We start from the raw sequence: 20,293 nt of genomic DNA, 5'->3' as shown, positions 1-20,293 counted from the left end.
ATTGCTGTTCCTTTGGCAAAATCAAGTCCTACTCATTTAGCTATGTGTGTAGAGATATCTTGTTTCCCTATCTAGGTTGTAAATTCCTTTAAGGCAGGAATATTAACCACTTTAAAAAATTACAGACACACTTTTGAAGAATCTTGATAGTTAATAGAGAATGTACATCACAATCATTATGAAGAAATTTTTCATAGAAAATGTTAGTGTCAGTTTGAAATTTAGAGAAATGATGCCACTCACTCTGGTCAACAAACTTGTAAAGAGATTCAGTACAATTAAAACATTACAGAAGTAAGCAAACAGCTTCACAGATAAACTAGTATAAAAGTTTTTCTCCATAAAAATGTGGCATTTAGTGATTTTTATTTTTTGTTTCATTGAATAAACTGTCAGTGCCTACTCTGTCAGGCAGAAAGAGTCCAAATTTTACACAAAGTAGAACTCTACCAACTACATGTGCATTTGTCTACTCTTGGGTGACAGCCATATAGTAATCCAACTGTGCAACTTCTGGTGACAAATGAAACACCAAATGCTTCTATGCTGAAAATGAAGCAAGGAGAATTCATTTATTTACTTGAAACTAGGGCAGCAGGGTAACAAACCCACAGAAATGTTGTGAGCAATAGGAAGAAAAGGTGTTCATGTTTTAATTTTATTTCACCTTAGCCATTTAATGCTAATAAAGAAGTAAAATAAAGCTACAGTACCACCTACAGAATTTTCTTTTGAGACTTCCAATTTTAAAGTTGATGGGAGACAATCATTGTGTAACTTATTTTACAAAGAGGTAAAGCAGAGGTGGGCATATAACCAATACTAGAAATAATCATGACAATCATTTCAACTTAAATTCTCAGAAAGTATGAAAAGTGAGTTCCAGAGATCTCTGACAGAGGGTCCTTTGGAAGTGTCAAGCTCAAAAATCACCAGCGGGTGTCTCTATGAACTCTCTATCACAGAAAGCAAGCCATGGGAGGAAATAAAGAAATAATTTTTTAAGTGTTTTAGGTGTTTTTATACAGAATCAGAATTTGATTCTTCAAGTATTTCATTATCACAATAGGACCTCACCTCTGTAATAGTATGGTTATTATATCATCTCATAATTTATAAAATAGGCTCAGGGGATAAATGTGCCAGTTGCTTTAAAGCAATATCCGTAACAGAAGTCAAAATATTATCACCAGCAGCTCCATTACCTGTACTAAACACTCCCTTCTGACTTTTATGAGCTTTCTGTCATTCTCTACTGAGAAAAGACCTCAACATGCTAGAATCTGACATCTATCTGATCGGCGGGGGGAGTGGAGGGGGGTTGGTGCACCTCCCCCCTAGCGGCGGGGGGAGAGGAGAGAGATGGGAGAAGCTCCTATTGTTGAGGAATTAGATTTGGGGAAGAGATTAAGGAACAGGGAAAGAGTTGTTTCTCAACTTAATGGTTTAACTGACAGCTCCATTTGGAACTCAGAGTATATTAAGAAATACTTGAGAATGCAAAATCTACATTTTTGGGGGGTACAAAAATGTATAATTTGTTAATCTTCTGCAGACGAGAGAGACAGACCCTACTAAAAATCCCTAAAATAAATCATTAATGTATATGAACACATCTTTTCTTTCACTTCTCAAAAGATTAATACATGTGAAAAATGAATGAGAATGTGTCATGTGTGTGCTTAGCATATATCAGAGTTCAACCGTTTGGTTTTCTTTCCACACTTCAGAATTCTCAAGAGTAATCTACACTCTACTGAAGACACTCACTTGGTGGTATGCTCTGGTACTCTGGAATGTAAACTGAAATAGCCAACGGCTCTTGGGCACTCCCACTTTTCTGAAACCTTGAAGAAAGTGGACCTCCTCCTTACCTCGCTCATCCATTCCTTTGTTTCCGTTCCCACTATGGCCTCTGCCTGCACCTGCACACTCTTCCACCATTCCTGCATGGTGCCCGCATCTGGCCTCTGTACCATTCTCATTTTGCTTGTATTTGTACGGCTGGCTCTTCCCGATCTCTCTGGGGCCCTAAAACTTGACCATTAGCTTTTGTCACTTTCCTGTCCTTCAGAGAACACTCATTCTCTCATGGCTTCAATGACCAAATTAAGGCAGATAACTCCAAACTCTGTATCTCCATCCCTGACCGGGACCGGGCATCTCCACCTGAATGCCCTGCTATCATTCCAAAATCGTTATTTCAAAATAAAATTATTTTCAGCCCAGATTCTCGACCTCCTGTCTTTCCATTCTGTTCCTGGTTCTGTCAGTTTTTCAGTCTTCCCTTTCAAAACTTCCATTTTTTAAATTTATTTTAAAAATTTCATCACTCCTTCTATATGTGCGATGTTTCAAGAAATCTTCTCCAGCTCCACTCCTACCATTTTAGTCCCTCCCCTCCTCATCTCATATCTACTCCACTGGAATAATCTGTCCAATGTCCTAACTCTAACTTCTGGAATCAGTGCATCTTCATAATGCTAATGTACTGACTTACCCCACACATTTTGCCGGAACTCTATTACTTCCCTGGTCATAAATCTTCAAGGACTCCCTACTGCTAAGAAAATAAATGTCAAAATCCATAGTCTGACATTCTAAGCCAGCAAAATCTCTTCACCCTCACTGTCTCCTAACTAACATAAACCAGTAAAAACTCTCTGCAGCCAAAAGTCATTTTCCTTACTGTTCCTTCACCACGCTGGGTTCTATGCCTCAGCTTCCAAAATTCTTCCTGTTGAGACAGCCCTTCCCTCTCCTCTATGCAAGTCAAGTACTACCTTATTCCTAAGGCCTACTTGAGACTCACCCATTCTAAAATGCCTTCCAGAATCACAGCAGCCTATTCATTGCTTATAACCTATCAACTGGCCCTGAGGATAGGCTATCTGTATTGGGGTTTATGTTTATTTGGGGGGGGGGGTATCTTTAAATGTGAATGTGTAAAAAATATATACTTGCGTGTGTGTCTCTGCGTGTGTGTGTGTGTGTGTGTGTGTGTGTGCATTTTCTATCTCCCCAGTGAAACTGTTTGCTCTCGGGGCACCTGGGTGGCTTAGTTGGTTAAGCGCCTGACTTTGGCTCAGGTCATAATCTTATGGTTTGTGAGTTTGAGGCCAGTGTCAGGCTCTCTGCTGTTAGTGCTGAGCCTGCTTCAGGTCCTGTCTCCCCTTTCCCAGCTTGTGCTGTTTCTCTCTCTCAAAAATAGATACTTAGGGGCACCTGGGTGGCTCAGTCGGTCGAGCGTCTGACTTCAGCTCAGGTCATGATCTCACGGTCTGTGAGTTCGAGCCCCGCAGCACGCTCTGTGCTGACAGCTCAGAGCCTGGAGCCTGCTTCAGATTCTGTGTCTCCCTCTCTCTCTACCCCTCCCCTGCTCATGCTTTGTCTCTCTCTCTGTCAAAAATAAACAAACATTAAAAAAAAAATTAAAAAAAAATATACTTAATATATAAATATCAAAAAAAAAAAAGAAACTTTGCTCTAAGAGGGTTTGTACTAGGCCTTTGTATTTTATCTTTGTCCTCCCACTGACAATGATGGGCCTTAGCTATGACATTTTATATGAATAAGACATTTAGCTATTAAGACAATATACATACTACATGTATCTGTGCCCATATATGATGTTAACAATTTCTGATACAAATGACAAAAAACGTGAGTTTATTAAATCTATCCTGAAACACATTCTATTAACTATACAATGGAAGACTCAAAGACATCTTTAATTTTGGTGCATATTTCTTTAAAGAGTCAAAGGTGGGTGGGTGGTAAGGTGACCAATAAAACCTTTTTCCAAATAATGATTAAATAATCTGATATTCTTAATAGTGTACTTCTCTCCTTGCCAATGCATTATATTCAAGGACCTTGTACCATTAATTTGAATTAAAGGATAAATACTTAATACTATTTTTAAAAGAATGCAAAGGGGCACCTGGCTGGCTTAGTCGATTAAGCATCTGACTCTTGATTTCAGCTCAGGTCATGATCTCATGGTTTAGTGAGTTCAAGCCCCACATCGGGGTCTGCACAGGCAGTGCTTAGAATTCTCTCTCCGTGTCTCTCTGCCCCTTCCCCACTCATGTTGTCTCTGTCTCTCTTTAAATAAACTTAAAAAAAAAAAAAATATATATACACACACACACACACACACACACACACACACACACACATATATATATAAAAGAACACCAAGATTTAAGTTTGTCTGTATTGGAGTTTAAGTTACATTCTGCAATTAGTATTCCTCACATGCTACCAGGTGACATTACTCAGTATTCTCTTCTTTATATCAACTAATAACTTCAAACTAAGATTCAGGTTTTTTTCTTCTTTTTGAAATAAAACTACATTTGAGGAAGAGGGACACAATGGAGTCAACATATTCTTTCAAAGACTGTCAGTTTCTTTGTAAAAGTAAAATTTTCTTACCTTGTGTAAACAAATAAAGTTCCTTCCACATCAGTCTTTTCCTAAAAAAAAAAAAACACAGCAAAATATATATATTTTTCTTCATTAATAGTAACTTTCACAGAAGCTAGAGAACATTCCATTTCAAGTAGGGCCAATCTATGTAATATTCCTAGGACAAGGAGGAAAGCAGTACTGCCTCAGCCTGGCAGTAGCCCTGCTGATTCGACATCGGGAAGCATCCATTCTCCTTTTCTCGTTTACAAAATAAACTGTCATTATCTCTTTTCACCAAAGACAGGGACAGCAACACACCTCTGGCTAAAACAATACAAAAATTTGCTCCATGGATTTCATTTGAAAGAGGAGACTAAAAGTGTGCTGCCTTCTCTATCCTGTGAGCGGAGTATATGCCAAGCTGCGCAAATCACTCATGTCTGCCTTTCATTACGCTTCTATTTTCTGGGTTCATTATCTCTTGCCATATCCTGTCACCTAGGAGAGCAGATGATCTGCCAATAATAACTCTACTTTGACTACAACATAGAAGAGTGGAACAATGCTGTAGTTTTCAGAAAAATTAATCACCAACGTGGTGTGGAATATTTAGCTTAGTTTGGATCTTTGAAATCAAGTTAGAAACATTGCTAGGCTAGGACTCAAGAAATGTCACAGAAACTGGTTAAGTGGTAAAGTGAAAGTGTTCAACTCATTTCAGTTCATTTGGAAAGGTTCTCTTCCATCTCTCTGAAGACAGGGGCCCAGGACAGGATGAAAATGTTCATCAATATAATGCATGATAAGTTTTAACAGTAAACAAGTTATAATTCAGAATTTCAAAGGCACTTTTGTTATTTACATGTTTTAGTTTCAGCATCCCATTTAACCTAATATTTTACTATTAATCTCTATTATCAAAATCATTTGAAATTTAAGTACACTGTAGTTGTGGGAGAAATATACTCTTTAAGAACAAGGGTATATAATATCAAGTGGTAATTTTTTAAAGATATATTTTTAAATAATCTCCACACCCAACATGGGACTCAAACTTGCAACCCTGAGAATAAGAGTCACATGTTCTACCAACTGAGCCAGCCAGGTGCCCTACATGCCTTTTTTAAAGGCACATAAGGGGCACCTGGGTGGCTCAGTCGGTTGGGCGTCCGACTTCGGCTCAGGTCATGATCCCACGGTCTGTGAGTTTGAGCCCCGCGTCGGGTTCTGTGCTGACAGCTCAGAGCCTGGAGCGTGTTTCAGATTCTGTGTCTCCCTCTCTCTCTCACCCTCCCCTGTTCATGCTCTGTCTCTCTCTGTCTCAAAAATAAATAAAACGTTAAAAAAATATATAAAGGCACATAAAACATTGGAAGCATGATCCTCTCACAAACTCAAGTGATTTCAACAATTTTCTTGGTCACCTTAGTTCAGTGGGTCTTAAAAGTATGGTTCCCACATCAACAGTATCAGCATCGCCTGGGAACTTATTAGAAATGCAAATTATTAGGCCCCTCCCCAGGCCTATTGAATCAGATGCTGGGGTGCTGCCTAGCACCCTTTTTTATTAAGCTGTCAGGTGACTCTGATGCACGCACGCTTTGTGAAAACCACTGCCTTAGTTCAGTAACACATTCTCTGCCCATAGAACTATATCAGGAGTCGTGAAATCAAAATCCACTATGCCCCAAATTATATCAAACATCACCAAACATTGTTTTTTAAGAGCAAATGGATATTTTTTTTTTTTAATTTTTTTTTTCAACGTTTATTCATTTTTGGGACAGAGAGAGACAGAGCATGAACGGGGGAGGGGCAGAGAGAGAGGGAGACACAGAATCGGAAACAGGCTCCAGGCTCTGAGCCATCAGCCCAGAGCCTGACGCGGGGCTCGAACTCCCGGACCGCGAGATCGTGACCTGGCTGAAGTCGGACGCCTAACCGACTGCGCCACCCAGGCGCCCCTAAGAGCAAATGGATATTAAGAGTAAATCACTTAACAAGAATTGTAATCCTCATTATTATAGAATATGCAATTAGAAATAACTTAGAACAGTGAAAGCAACTTTAGTCAGTCTTTTCTCTAATACATAAACATTGGTAAGAAAGTTAGAGTTCATCCTTAAACTGGATTTATTATAAAGTTCATATAAATCACTTCAGTGTACTGTGAAAAATATCCTTATTTCTCAAATGTGGTCTTTTGCCACTGTGCTTTGAAAAATACTGAGTCAAAATTAAAAAAAAAAAGAGATACAGAAACATTATTACTTACCTTTCCTTGTGTAAACAAACATGGTTAATTCCTATCTGTTGAGAAATCTATATCCTGGGTGCACTTCTAAGAATTACTTAAACTGCCACAATATTAATCATTGAGAAAATGGCTACCATAGAACAATAAATACTACCCAAACAGTCTAAAAATTTGTGGGCATTCCTAAAGTTCAACTGGTACAGTCAGCAAGTATTTACTATTCCACAGAGACTTTAAGAATAATTTGTAAATATTGGGGCACCTGGGTGGCTCAATCAGTTAAGCATCTGACTTTGCTTCAGGTCATGATCCCTGGTTAGTGAGTTTGAGCCCCGCATCGGGCTCTGTGTGGACAGCTCAGAGCCTGGAGCCTGTTTCAGATTCTGTGTGTGTGTGTGTCTCTCTCTCTCTCTGCCCCTTCCCCACTCACACTCTGTCTGTCTCTCAAAAATAAACGTTAAAAAAAAAAAAGAAGTTGTAGAGATTAAATTTTTGGTATTATTACATTTATAAGAAACTGAAATTGAGATATGTACTGGTGAAGAAACTAGACTAAGAGCCTATATGTATTGCTAGGGGCACTTGCTGCAAGGCCAAAACACTTTTCTGTCTTCCAGGATTTGACCTTGGACTGTTTCATCTTAGTGATCCAAACCAGGATGTTTCTATGGATCGGTACACATAAAGCTAAAAGCTTTTGACTTGTTTCCTTTCTTCCTCCATGAAGTAGTAATAGAAATTACCTTTTCTTGAAAAAAATAAAAATAAAAAATACTTTAATGCCCAATTTTAGTTTTGAAAATCCAGAATCAGAAATATAAAAGGCATGTTTCTTCTGAAATTATTCTCCAACTGGTAATAAGCAATATTTTTTATTCCACATATAAGTGAAATCATATGGTATTGGTTATTTCTTCCTCTGACTTATTTCACTTAGCATAGGGTCCTCAAGGTAATGGACCCCCCTCTTGATAAAGTGGTAAAGAATTTGTGGCCATCTTCAATTGCAACAGGTCCTTAAAAAGTTAGAAATTCTTGGGGCGCCTGGGTGGCGCAGTCGGTTAAGCGTCCGACTTCAGCCAGGTCACGATCTCGCGGTCCATGAGTTCGAGCCCCGCGTCGGGCTCTGGGCTGATGGCTCAGAGCCTGGAGCCAGCTTCCGATTCTGTGTCTCCCTCCCTCTCTCTCTGCCCCTCCCCCGTTCATGCTCTGCCTCTCTCTGTCCCCAAAAAATAAATAAACGTTGAAAAAAAAATTAAAAAAAAAAAAAAAGTTAGAAATTCTCTGTGAATGGCTAGGGGCCATACTTCCACACCCCAATACCACCGGTCTGGTCTCCCTGTATAATGAACATCATCAGGCAACAGCTTTGGAGTTTTCCTTGGGATCCAGACCCAAGTAACTAGGTAAGTCTGCACCAAACAAAATCCACTGTGTCCACTGCCCACCATGAGCACTGTCATCGGCATTGAATTAAAGTGTATAAGGGATTTCTTAAATCCTGATTATGAATACTCAGAGTAGGGTTCTTTCCAGGTCACACTGGGCTAGCTAGTTTATTCTTTATTCTTAGCTAGTTTCTCCACTGAAAAGATAGAACCAGTCTATACCACTCAGATCTTGATGGAAAACACATATTTTTTTGAGAAAACATATTTTAAGTGCTCTGTTACAACTGGATAAAAAGGACTTTGTTAATGTAAATTCTGATCTATTGTAGCTGAACAGCTCTAATTCATGCATGCATTTTCCTGGTGCCTCCAGAGTTATCCAAGGGTAACCAGATTTTTTTCCCCCCCCTTGGGCAAAGCCCAGGGTTGAGGTTCTGGGGTATAGTTAGAACAAGATTTTATTAGGTCCTCCTTAGCTCCTCCAGGCAAGGAGGACTTCTATGTTAAATCATTAGTTTATAGTCCTGGGGAATTTTAGCTAAAATTTTAAAAGTACAATTTAATGGTTTAATATTACACTTCATTATAAAATCTAACATGTATTAAAAAAACTAAGCAGTTCAAAATTTAAAATAATAAAATGGAATATAAAACAGTGCTAGCTGGCAAATTATTGGGACTTGGCATAGTATTTGGCACTTTTGAAACAACCCAAAGCAATCTCTGCATTACTGATTATCTATATTAATATAATGAAAAAGTAGGTCTCCATTTATCCTCATAAATCGGTCTCTCTCAGTCATGCATGTAGCACCTAAGTCAACTGTGAAGCTTTTAACAAATAGCAAATGCCTGGACTTCACACCCAGAGATTTTGATCTGGCAGGTTACACCATTTAAAACTCCAAGTGATTTTGATACACAGAAAACTTAGAAAACCACTAGCTAGAAACAAGAGGACAAAAGTCACTCTGAAGCAATTTCTCAAACTCAGCACTTTCAACATCTGGGGCCAGATAAATCTTTGTCACAGGGGCTTGTCCTGTGCGCAGGGTATTTAGCAGCAGCTCTTGCCTCCATCCTTTGGATGCCAGCAATAAGTTCCCTGGAGACAAAGTCAAAACTAGTTACAAACCACTGCTCTGAGGACTGACATGAAAATAAATAAGGTTATACTCTTCAACTGACACATAGGGATTTGGGGGGAGCAGTCTTTCCAGATAATGGGAAGCAGTTCCAGCTCTAAAATACCCATCCCAGTCATGACATAATCTTTCTTAATCCTTCCTTCAAGTACCTCATTTTCTATCTACCCTTTATTACTAATATCTCCTGCTCTGAATGCCTGAAGTCATTCTTCATCTATTACAGTGTAGTAAGAATTCTCCTCCGTTACATCCCATCTGCTTTCTTGCATATACTTTCACCTCCAATCTCAAGACTGTTTGTTAAACTTTTATTGGGTTTATATTCAAAAGGGTCCCATCCTGAGGCCAAGTGATGGCATATGGAGAGAGTGGTGACAAACCATTTACCCTCAGCAACTGCTCTGCATCTGAACTAGGTCTCTTTTTTCCGGCTACCACAGCCTTGAAGATCAGTACTTTGAAAGAATGACCTTTTACTGAATGAAACATGCCCCGTCTGAAGGCAACAAGTCCAGGAAGCAGGAAAACATAACTCCTGTAAATAATGCACTGTGACACTTCTGCCTTTTGATGAGGCTTTAGAAGGACTTCACTGGCTATCTAATAAACCTCTGTAACTATTTTAACAGGTATCTATCACACAGATCCTGTCAAAAGCCTATATAGGGGACAATTGTTTTCCATGATTAATGTTCTCCTCTACATGTTAACATATCTCAAGATTCTCCAGACTCTAATCCCACTGTCCAGTCAGTTCACAGGACTATACATCCTCTGTCCTTATCTACTACAAAATTACCTTGATAGAATTAACACATGCCTTCGGCCTTTTTTTTTTTTTTTTTTACTAGAGCAGTATAATAGCAATACAGGTGTAGAATATCCTTGTATTTTTTCTAAATTGTCATTGATGAAATTATCCAGTACATTGCTTAATGTCCTTTAAACAAAGACCCAGGTGACAAATTCTCCTGAAAATTAGGAAGAAATAACCTCTCTCCTGACCAAGTGGCATACTTTCTATTACAGAGCAATGAATATTAAAGAGCTCTCCCATTTTCCTTTTTTGCATGATTACTAGGAGTACAGACCTAAACTCCTTGCTCCATTCCAGTAAATTTCCTCAGTTAAGAACTTCAGGCAAAGCTATTCTCTTCTCCCCCATTTTTGGGTCTCCTTTTTAATCTTTTTACTTTTGTTAATGATTTTCAGGTGAATTTTTATTACAGACTGCTCAAGATCCACACTAGAGATAAAGAGGCTATGTACATTTACAAATGTAAATGTTAAAAAATATGTGAATTTGTTCAATATGCATGTTTTCCTTGCTTGAATTTTGATGTCTTGGAGAATACATTTAAAAAATCACCTGAAATCCATTAATCTAGGCCTTATTCTTTATACTGTTTTCTAACTTATTTAAAAATGATGGATGGCTATATAATGGATGGATTAATATTATTTGGGACAAAAATCAATATGAGGAAAAGAGAAAAATCACATCTCTATATTCAAGTGGGTGGGTTACAGAATCACACGCAGTAATTCCTGCAACAGGACTCAAGTGTCTTGTGCTCCTACCCCATTCTAATTGTGAGGAAAATTAAATTTCATCCCACTGCTATTTACTGGGGTTTTGCTTTGAAAAGTGCACTAAATAATTCAGCTCCCAAACGGACTCAGATTTTAAACCCATTTTGGTCTTGGTAGGCTGTGGTGTAATGATTATCCCAAGAGCGTCAGCCTCCTTCGAAGTGTTAGAACCAGCCCCATTTTGTCCTTGATCTCCCGATGCTTGCTCTTTTCTTGGTGTATTCCCTGAGTTCACAACTTCTACCAAGGTTTCACTTCTCTTCGTCCCATCTAAGACAGATGTTCCAGAACCAGAACTCGGTTTGTCCATCCGTCCCCTAACTCTGCCTCCCCTACAGCCACGTTTTCTGTAACAGAACCCTGCTTTACTTTCTCGTAGTACATCAGTCTTCCGGCCTCGAAGCATCAGGGCCCCCTCCTTCCTTCAGTTCTCAGGGTCCCGTCCCTGATCGGTCTGGTCTCCCCACGTGGGGTATCGTAGACATTTAAGTCTTTTCCCCAACTTCAGGTGGCTTCTCAGAGCGGCCTCCCTCTCCCCCAAAACCCTCGGCCCAGGAGTCCAACTGCCACAGCTTCGGCCTCAGGCCGCGATCCACCACCATCCACCTCCATCCACCTCCAGGGCGTCAGCGTCTGGTCCCCCTCACCGGGTTCTGGAGCCCCGAGTCTGACCACCCCGTCCCCACCCTATCCCTGCCTGCACGGCCCCGTCGCGTCCGCACGCACCCACTCGTTGGCCCGATGGCCGAAAGTGTACAGAGCCACCTGGCTGGCTACGTCCACGATGCGGTTGATATAGGGGTCGTGGCGCTGCAGGGCCGCCAGGCTGATGTCGCGCCCCTTTCCCACCAGGCCGCCCGCTGCCACGGCCGCCATCTTCCCTCCCTCCCCGACATCAACCCCGAGCTGTCGGAAGCCACTCTCAATAGATCGCAGAACGAGCGAGCCACCTCGCAACCGAAAACACGCGGCGACCGCAAGTCCAGGGAGGCCTTCCTTCTCCAGCCATGCCCCCACCTCCTGTGACGGACGCAAGACATTACTAATCGATGGCCGCACTTCCGCCGGCGACGATCGTTGCCACTGGCAACGGCAAGCCCAGGCTGGAGGTCTGAATCCTGTACCCCCTCCCCAAGAGCTGTTTTCTTCTGTGAGCCTTGGAGCTGCACGCGCAATAGGGTGTATCTCTTGGATGTGTTCGACGTCTTGGCATGTATTTTCTTTGACGCTCAGTGATCAAATCTATAATAATAAGCTTCAAGCCTCAAGCCTTAATAACTGAGGAGAAACAGAACTGTGATTTCTGTAGGCACTAACACCTACAGCTTCTCAAAGTGTGGTTCTCCAACCCCCTGGTAGTTCCTGAGACCCTTTCAGTAATCGGCCAGGTCGGAGCCATTTTCATGGCAATGCTAATATATATTTGCCTCTTTCACTGTGCTGACATTTGCACCAATGGTGGAAAAACAATGGCGGTAAAAGTGCAGGTGTCTTAGGAAGAATCAAGGCGGTGGTACCACACTGTAAAAGCCAGTGTCACTTAAGAGTGTTCTCAATAAAGCAGTAAAAACTATTGACTTTATTAGAGTCTAACTCTTTGGTTCACTTTTTAAATTCTGTGTGAAAAAAATAAGAAAGAAGTAAGTTCAAAGCACATGTGCTGAATATGAGAGTACTGTATATTTGTCTCCATGAAAACACTTCTGTGCTTGAGTTAAAAGCCGAGTTAGTATATTTTTATTTTTATTTTCATAGAACACTATTTTTACTTGAAAGAAAGATGGGCAAACTATGGTTATTCAGACATATTTGATAGATATTTTTTCAAAAATAAATAACATGCATCTGTCACTTTCAGGAAAACAAGGACAATTATTGTTGCCAATGATAATTTTTGAGCTTTCAAGCAAGAAATAGAAGTTAAGAAAACATACATCTACTACCACAAGTTGGACAGCTTCTCAGTACTTGAGGTCTTTTCTGATGAGATCAGTAGGCATTTACAAAGTCTGTGATAAGGATTTGGTCTTTAAACCTTGAGAGAAGATGAATGTTCGTCAGTTTGATTATGTATAACTGGATGTACCTTTTTGTTAAAATCTTTTAGTAAATGTTTAACATTTTTTTATAAAGGAATTTGCCTTTGTATCTTGAGGCCAGTGGGCAAAGTCTACCTTTCCCAATATTTTAGGGAACACAGATACACCCTAGTTGTCTCCCTAGCAGTTGGTCCAATGCCTTGTGAATAGAAACTTAGTAAATGCTCACTCTATTGAACTAAACCATGAGATGCTTAAATTTACTTATTAAATGTCTTTTTTTTTTTTCTTTTAAGAGCTCTTGACTTATAGAATACTGGAATCTGAGTTGGGATAAAAGAACCAAATATATCAAGTCCTGATCTTTCAGAGTTTACATTCTGAGGAAGATTGAAAAAAATTGAATCTTTAAAAAAAAAACTTTACATAGTGTAAGAAAAAAGAAAAAGAAAAGGGGAAAAACCTTGAGGATTAGAAATAACACTCAGAAAAAAAATAATGTCGCAATGACTTCAGCACTGCCATATTGTTCATCTCCTGGCCCACAGAACTTTGTTCTGTTTTTTAAGATTGCTTTTCTCAGGGCGCCTGGGTAGCTCAGTTGGTTCAGTGTCTGACTTCTGCTCAGGTCATGATCTCACATTTATGAGTTTGAGCCCCATATCAAGCTCTCTGCTGTCATCGTGGAGCCCACTTCAGATCCTCTATCCCTGTTTCTCTCTGCCCCTCCCCCACTCATCCTCTCTCAAAACTGAATAAACATTTAAATAAATAAAATTATTTTTCTCCAAACTCTTTAAGCTCTAGCCTTCTAGGATAAAGACAGACTTCTACCTAATTTCTATTTGAATAACCTGTGTAAAACAGGTCATTACTTATCCAAATATACTAAATTGCAGGCTCTGTTAGTAAAAAGACCATTTACAATAGGTGAATTCTTTTTTAATCCCTATCACTTCAACTTCCATTGGCTTCCACACTGCTGGCATACTTCCATTGTGTTTCCAGAAGCCTCATTATGATACCTTGAACATCTATTGGTAACTTTGGGGTTTCATGATTATTTTATAACTGTCATTATGAGATAAAACATGTGCTAACACTTGGTATTTAAATTTGTACACCACAATTTAAAACAAGTTTTTAGTATGATAAATAATGTCCAGGTCTGTGATTTTTATACCATTGCAATGACTAAGATAGAATTCACTACCTAATCCATAAAGGTAATTTCAGGAACAGAATATGTTTACCTTGTTTGAAAATAGGGATATAACTGAAAAACGTTTGGTTTTGTAGCTATGTATGAATACTTGTAAACAAATATAAATTGACTTTTTAGGGCATAATAATCTAGAGACAGAAATACACAGTCTACTTTATTAGTACTCTTTTCTTTATTGTGTAAATAACCTCTAAGTTTTGCATTTGTCCTAGTGTAGAATGTGTTGGAATGGAGGGGAAAGAGGAGTTTCCAGGATACCCCCTAAGAGTCTGTGATTCTAAAATGATTTAAACAAATTCTAATGTTCTGCTTGTGCTGTCTGTACAAACCATCCTTTTTGCTAGGAATTTTGTACTAAATGATGATAGAAGTAAAGAATTAATGAATGCCCTCTTTCTCCTAGTGGAGGGAATGGTTTGAAGCTGTGTTATCAATTGTTTTCAGCGCAAGGTTCCTTTCTTTTTCAGGCAGCAGTACCTAGTGGAACAGGCACCCTTTGGAAAGGGAAATTACTTTAACCTCTTTTTATCAGTCACCTTCAGCAAGTGACCTCACCTGTAACTTAGGGATCCTGAATAATATCCATCCTACCAATTTTATAGAGTAAATGAGATCAAGTTACAAAGAGTACTTGAAAAAGATTTGCAATCTATAAAATGTTCTGCAAATGAAAAAAGCTATTATGATTATGATTATTATAACTGTACTATCATTAGTATTATTTTCTTCATTGCTATTACTATTTATAATAGAAGCCCAGAAGGATCCTTCTTGTCCAGTTACCTAGTCAATGCTCAGTTCATCTCAACAAAGTTTTGTGTGACAAGGAGCTCATTAATTCCACAGACAGTTCAGTCCTAGGATTTTTACAAGATGGAGAATCTGAGCTAAAACATACTTATCAGAAACTTCACAAAAAGAGGAAGAAATAATACAGGAGATATAGGTATGTGTTCCATGAGATTGCAAAGCAGTTAAGATGTGAAACAGCCATCAGAAGGCCTTGGAACAGAAGAGAAGGGACAGATGTGGGGAAGGAAGGGACTTGTTGGGTGAACCTTTGCTTGAGCCTGTAAAAAAGATCAGAATTTCTCCATTCTGGGCCCAGCCACTGACAGGATTAAGCCTCTGTTAACCTGACCTGGAGTGGACATGGGGTAATTGGAGCTCTTTGGTGTGGGGAGACCACGCATGCACATTCTCTTCTAATCTCCCTTTGCCTTGAGTCTCTCTGCCAGTCCTACTAATCCTATTCATTTTGTCTCATTGTCAGGGGTCAGGCTTAGTGGGCTTAGAGGACCTCTATAATAACAACATATTTTCAGCTACTTCTCAATGCCCAGAACATACTAAAACATGAGGAAGTGCCTTGAATTCCACACAAAGAGATTATAGGCTTAAAATGCAAAAACCACTGTGGTAACTTATGTCCATGAGTCTCAACACCTGATTGCTAAGAAGGCTTCAGGAAAGGGTGAGTTGAGAGGGCAAAAGTCAAATCTCCCTGTTTTGAGAGTGCACGGTGGAAGGGACCATAGAAGTTGCATAGACCCTCTGCTGTGTCTCTGCAAACACAGGCTGCTCTGTGTCACATGATTCAGGAAGTTGTTATTGAATGTGGCCAATTTCATATAAAGCAGTTTGTACTGGGACAGAGTGGGGATGTGGGGGATTCCTAGTGGACTGTCCATTAGGACAAGGATAGTAAACTGAGTTACCTCTCAAATTACCTAGGTGTGTGTGGTGCTAGCTGGTTCACCATAGTGGTACCAATCCCATAGAGGAATGGCTTTAGGATTATTTGACTTGGGTGGAGTCCACAGTTCTAGGCAAGTCACTTAACTTCTCCGTGGAATATGGTGATTGAATTAGAAGAATTCTTCCCCCTCTAGATAGCATGACTGTCTGTTGAACCACCTCCATTCAACAAACCTGTAGATTATCCCAGAAACAATAATGAGCAATCTGTGTAGTGCACAGTGAAATTAGGTCAAGATAGCAGCCCATTAAGCACTTAGTAATGTTACATCAAAACTGAGGGCTGAATGTTTTAATCAAGAAAGAGAAAGGTGTCTTCATTCATTGTGCTCTCTTGTTCTCAGATGGAAGCAGTCATTGTTCAGAGGAATGAATGTTTATCCTTGCCACCCGTTAGGTGGCCTGCTGCCAGGAGTGATCACCTCTCTCTGCAGATTTTTAATCCAGATGAAATACATATTTCAAGTTACCTTGATGATTTACATGGCAGCCTATAGGAAGCAGTCAGAAAAAGTGTCAGGGACTCCTGGCTGGAATACATTCAAAGAGTTTTCTTTTTTTTTTTTTTTCAACGTTTATTTATTTTTGGGACAGAGAGAGACAGAGCATGAACGGGGGAGGGGCAGAGAGAGAGGGAGACACAGAATCGGAAACAGGCTCCAGGCTCTGAGCCATCAGCCCAGAGCCTGACGCGGGGCTCGAACTCACGGACCGCGAGATCGTGACCTGGCTGAAGTCGGACGCTTAACCGACTGCGCCACCCAGGCGCCCCTCAAAGAGTTTTCTAATTACTTATTATTGATGCAACCCTACCATGTCAGCTCTTCACTTTGTGATTGATTTTTTTCTTTTTAAACTAATGTATGAATCCCCAAAGGAAAAATGAACAGCAAAATATTGTGCTGAACTAAACTTACGTCCAAGGAAAGAGGCTTTGGAAAAACAATTGGCTTGGTCAGAAGCTAGGACCCTAAAAAATGGGCTAGAGGCCTGAGGGGGAGGTACAGAATCTGCTGATAAAATGCTGATATTTCAAAACATTTCCCAGCCTGGACCCTTAAGCCTATCCTATGTAGTCTCTATTGAGTTGGCAAACTACAGCCCACAGGCCAAATCTGGCCTTCTGTTTCCTAAATAAAGTTTTATTTGGGGCACAGTCATGTTCAATGTATTGTCTGTGGTTGTTCTCACCCTGGAACAAAGGAATTGAGCAGCTGCAACAAAAACCAGATGACCTGCAAAGCCTAAAATATTTACTACTGTTTCCTTTGCAGAAGAAGTTTCCTGACTCCTGGTATATTTAGTTTTTTGAAATGATTTTTTTAAAAGTTTATTTATTTTGGGGCAGAGAGAGAACCCCAAGCACGTTCTGTGCTTATAGCATGGAGCCCAATATGGGACTCAAACCCACCAACTATGAAATCATGACCAGGGCTGAAACCCAGAGACAGATGCTTAACCGTCTGAGCCATCCAAGCACCCTTCCCAATAAGTAACTTACATCAGTAGGCACCCAGTTTGTGCACATGGTAAGCACATAATAAATTAGAAAGGGCGACAAAGTTTGAAGCCTAGTTTTTATTCTCAAGGAACTTAAAATCTAGTCGAGGAGATGAAGATAAGCATACATGGAAAAATGGTGAACAATAAAACATAATATATAATCAAGGGTTAAATTTAATGTGTGGACAAGCACCAGACTTTAGAGAAAGGGAAGGAGGGTGTGTGAGTCCTCTAGTAGTTGGAGCAAGCAGTATTTAATATAATAAAGTTCCAGGATACCATAAGAGCTTGAATGCTCCCTTGAGATCCACTGTAATTGGGTTTGACCTGTATTTCTACTCTAGTGTCATTTAAATCACTGATATTTTTGGCCCTGTGCTTAGGGGATACCTTAATGACCAGAAGTATTTCTGAGTAACTTTAACTGATTGATTTTTCTGGGATTTGGGATTCCTTCAATATCCCTAAACTACAGAGAATTTAATTCAGTCATAGTGGCATAATGTCTTTCTTTTTGGAAAAAATATAGTGTAATGATTAAGAACATGAGCTTTAGAGTCAAAGAGACCCAGGTCTAAATCTTGGCCTCATCTTCTCCTAGCAATATAACCTTGGGGGTTCTGTTAAACTCTGGACCTCAGTTTCTTCATCTACAAATTAAGAACAATAATAATGCCTACCTCTTCAGGCTGTCATGAGAACTAAATCATATAATGCATGCGAAGTGCTTAGAATATAAAGCGCTTGGTACAAAGATGGGGCTTGCTCAATGTTTAGTCATTGGCCATTACTTTCTTAAAAATTTTTTGACATTTATTTACTTTTTGAGAGACAGAGAAAGCGTGAGTTGGGGAGGGGTAGAGAGAAAAGGAGACACAGAATCCAAAGCAGACTCCAGGCTCCGAGCTGTCAGCACAGAGCCTGACGTGGGTCTCGAACTCACAAACCGTGAGATCATGACCCAAGCCGAAGTCGGACATTCAACTGACTGAGCCACCCAGGTGACCCTTCTCCCCATTTTTAGTTTGTTGATGGTTGTGATTCTTAATTTTTAACATTATCGCCATTGCCAGTCTCCTAATTTATTTCTATAATGTCCTTGGGAACTTGGGGACAGGGAGCACTATATAAAAAATGCAAATACAGATCTACACTTTGATGTGCTGGCAGGAACCTGGAGCTCTTTCAGGCTCTATATTGAGTGTCTTTGGAGGAGAGGTAAGTTGACAGTTGTACTAGCCTTGTGGATTGAGGATCAGCATCTATAGGTTTTCACCTATTTCTGTGATGATAGGAGAAATCATGTAGAAACAAGACCAGTTTTTCTTGTCTGTAATGGGGGGGTAATAACACTTATTTTTGTAACTGTTCTGAGTATTCCTGAAAGAGCTCTTTGAAACACTTTAAGTATTTTGATGTAGTCATAAAATACAAGGCTTTAAAATCAGGATTTGAGTGTCCAAAGAAGGCTCTCCTTCCTCTGTGGATAAAGCCCAATGATAGCATTGCTTTTTGTTTCCCTTGAGATAATTTGAAGATTAAAGGACAGGGTGTTTTCTACATTTCCTGTTGGTAATAAACGGCCTTCTGCAGGGCTTTGACCTTCACTGCTGTTTTGGAGACTCCTAGGAGCAGTGGCCATGACTCTAGCCAGCCTCGCTCATGTTATTACAGGGTTGTTCCTCTGAGGGCCTTTAATGTTAATACATTTTCAAAGAACAGCAAACACTGAATCCATTGTTTGGTTTTAGTAGCTTTTGTTAAGAATTATATGGGCTTTATAGAAAATGAGAAAATGTCAGGAAAACAAGCATGTTTATTTAACCCAAATAAACCATGATTAGTCTAAACAGGGAGAATTATTGTAATAAGTAGGGCAGCCTCTCTCTCTCTCCTTCCCTGTGAAGTAGATAGGAAGTATTGCTGTATTCATTTGTCAGATATCCTTTACATTTAATCATTTATTCACTCAGTGAACATTTGGTAAGCTCTTATGATGGAACTGGCACCGGACTGGGAGCTGAGAATACTACAGTGAGCAAGACAGGCATGCCATGCCCTCCTAGAGTTTAGTCTAATTGGGAAGATGGACACATAAACAGCTAATGACAATCAAGTGGTTGGTGCTGTGTAAAAGGTTTGGGATGCCATGGGAGCACATGCTGGAAGCTCAAGAAAGGCTTCAGTTTCTTTAAATGAATTGCCAAGTATAACAAAATAAAGGTGTTGTATATCTTCTCTTTAGGCTCAGACCAGGGTGGAATGGCCCTAAGATTGAGAGACTGGGCCCTGGTCATTCTTACATCATGAGTTTTCTTGGGTGGTTTGAGCTTTTTGGTCTTAGAGAAGCCCTAGAGACTTGTCTGAGTGGGGCCGTAGACATCATCCTAAAGCCACCTTGATACCCTCTGGTCTTGGAGGACAGCCGACTAACTAAGACCCTCCCAAGGGCAATCCTTTCCTCCTTAGGGACTACCAAGTCTTAGTCCAGGTATTCATCTGTATGAATAGTATGTACTCGAACTACCGATAGTTTTCACCTGATCAGCCCTCCCTTATTCTCCTTGGGGTCTCCCTTCCCAAGGGGGCAGTCTGGATTCTCTACTTCTTCACACTTGTCACCCTGAGGCAGGGCAGAGGAGACCTTGTCAGCTATGAAAGGGCTAGTTTACTAATCAGTAGACTCTTCTGTACTCTGTCCCTTTCCCCAGTGCTAAGTGATCATCTTTAAGTAGGGCTAGCAAGGCATACTCATTGGGTTACATTTATTCCTTCTTATTCTTCCTAAGGAGCTATACAGCTTTTGTTCCTTCACTGCATTTCATGAAGTAAGCTATAGTATTGGCTTGTCATAGCCCCAATTTCCCTTCAATGGGGCTAAAAACTCCAAGAGAAGGCTGACTAAGAGTCCACATATGGAGATATCAGGAGCCCCCTCTTTGCTCATACCTGAGATTAGGGAT

At 40.0% G+C, this 20,293-nt stretch overlaps 2 protein-coding genes across 2 annotated transcripts in view; one reads left to right on the top strand and one right to left on the bottom strand.

Moving 5' to 3' along the window:
- Nucleotides 1–11,936, bottom strand: part of DCP1B (decapping mRNA 1B) — a 60,001-nt gene extending 48,065 nt beyond the window's left edge. Inside the window, exons 1-2 of the mRNA XM_045465362.1 lie at nt 11,532–11,936; nt 4,441–4,481 (exon numbers count right to left, since the gene is read on the bottom strand). Of these exons, the coding sequence (XP_045321318.1) occupies nt 4,441–4,481; nt 11,532–11,681 (191 nt within the window). The 5' untranslated portion in view covers nt 11,682–11,936. The remainder of the gene's footprint in view (nt 1–4,440; nt 4,482–11,531) is intronic.
- CACNA1C (calcium voltage-gated channel subunit alpha1 C) overlaps nt 1–20,293 on the top strand; it is a 757,779-nt gene that overhangs the window by 27,149 nt on the left and 710,337 nt on the right. The gene's annotated exons all lie outside the window — the stretch shown is intronic.

This window comes from Leopardus geoffroyi, chromosome B4 (assembly GCF_018350155.1).
Source record: "Leopardus geoffroyi isolate Oge1 chromosome B4, O.geoffroyi_Oge1_pat1.0, whole genome shotgun sequence".
Classification (NCBI taxonomy): domain Eukaryota; kingdom Metazoa; phylum Chordata; class Mammalia; order Carnivora; family Felidae; genus Leopardus; species Leopardus geoffroyi.
This window is presented reverse-complemented; position numbering and strand designations above follow the sequence as displayed.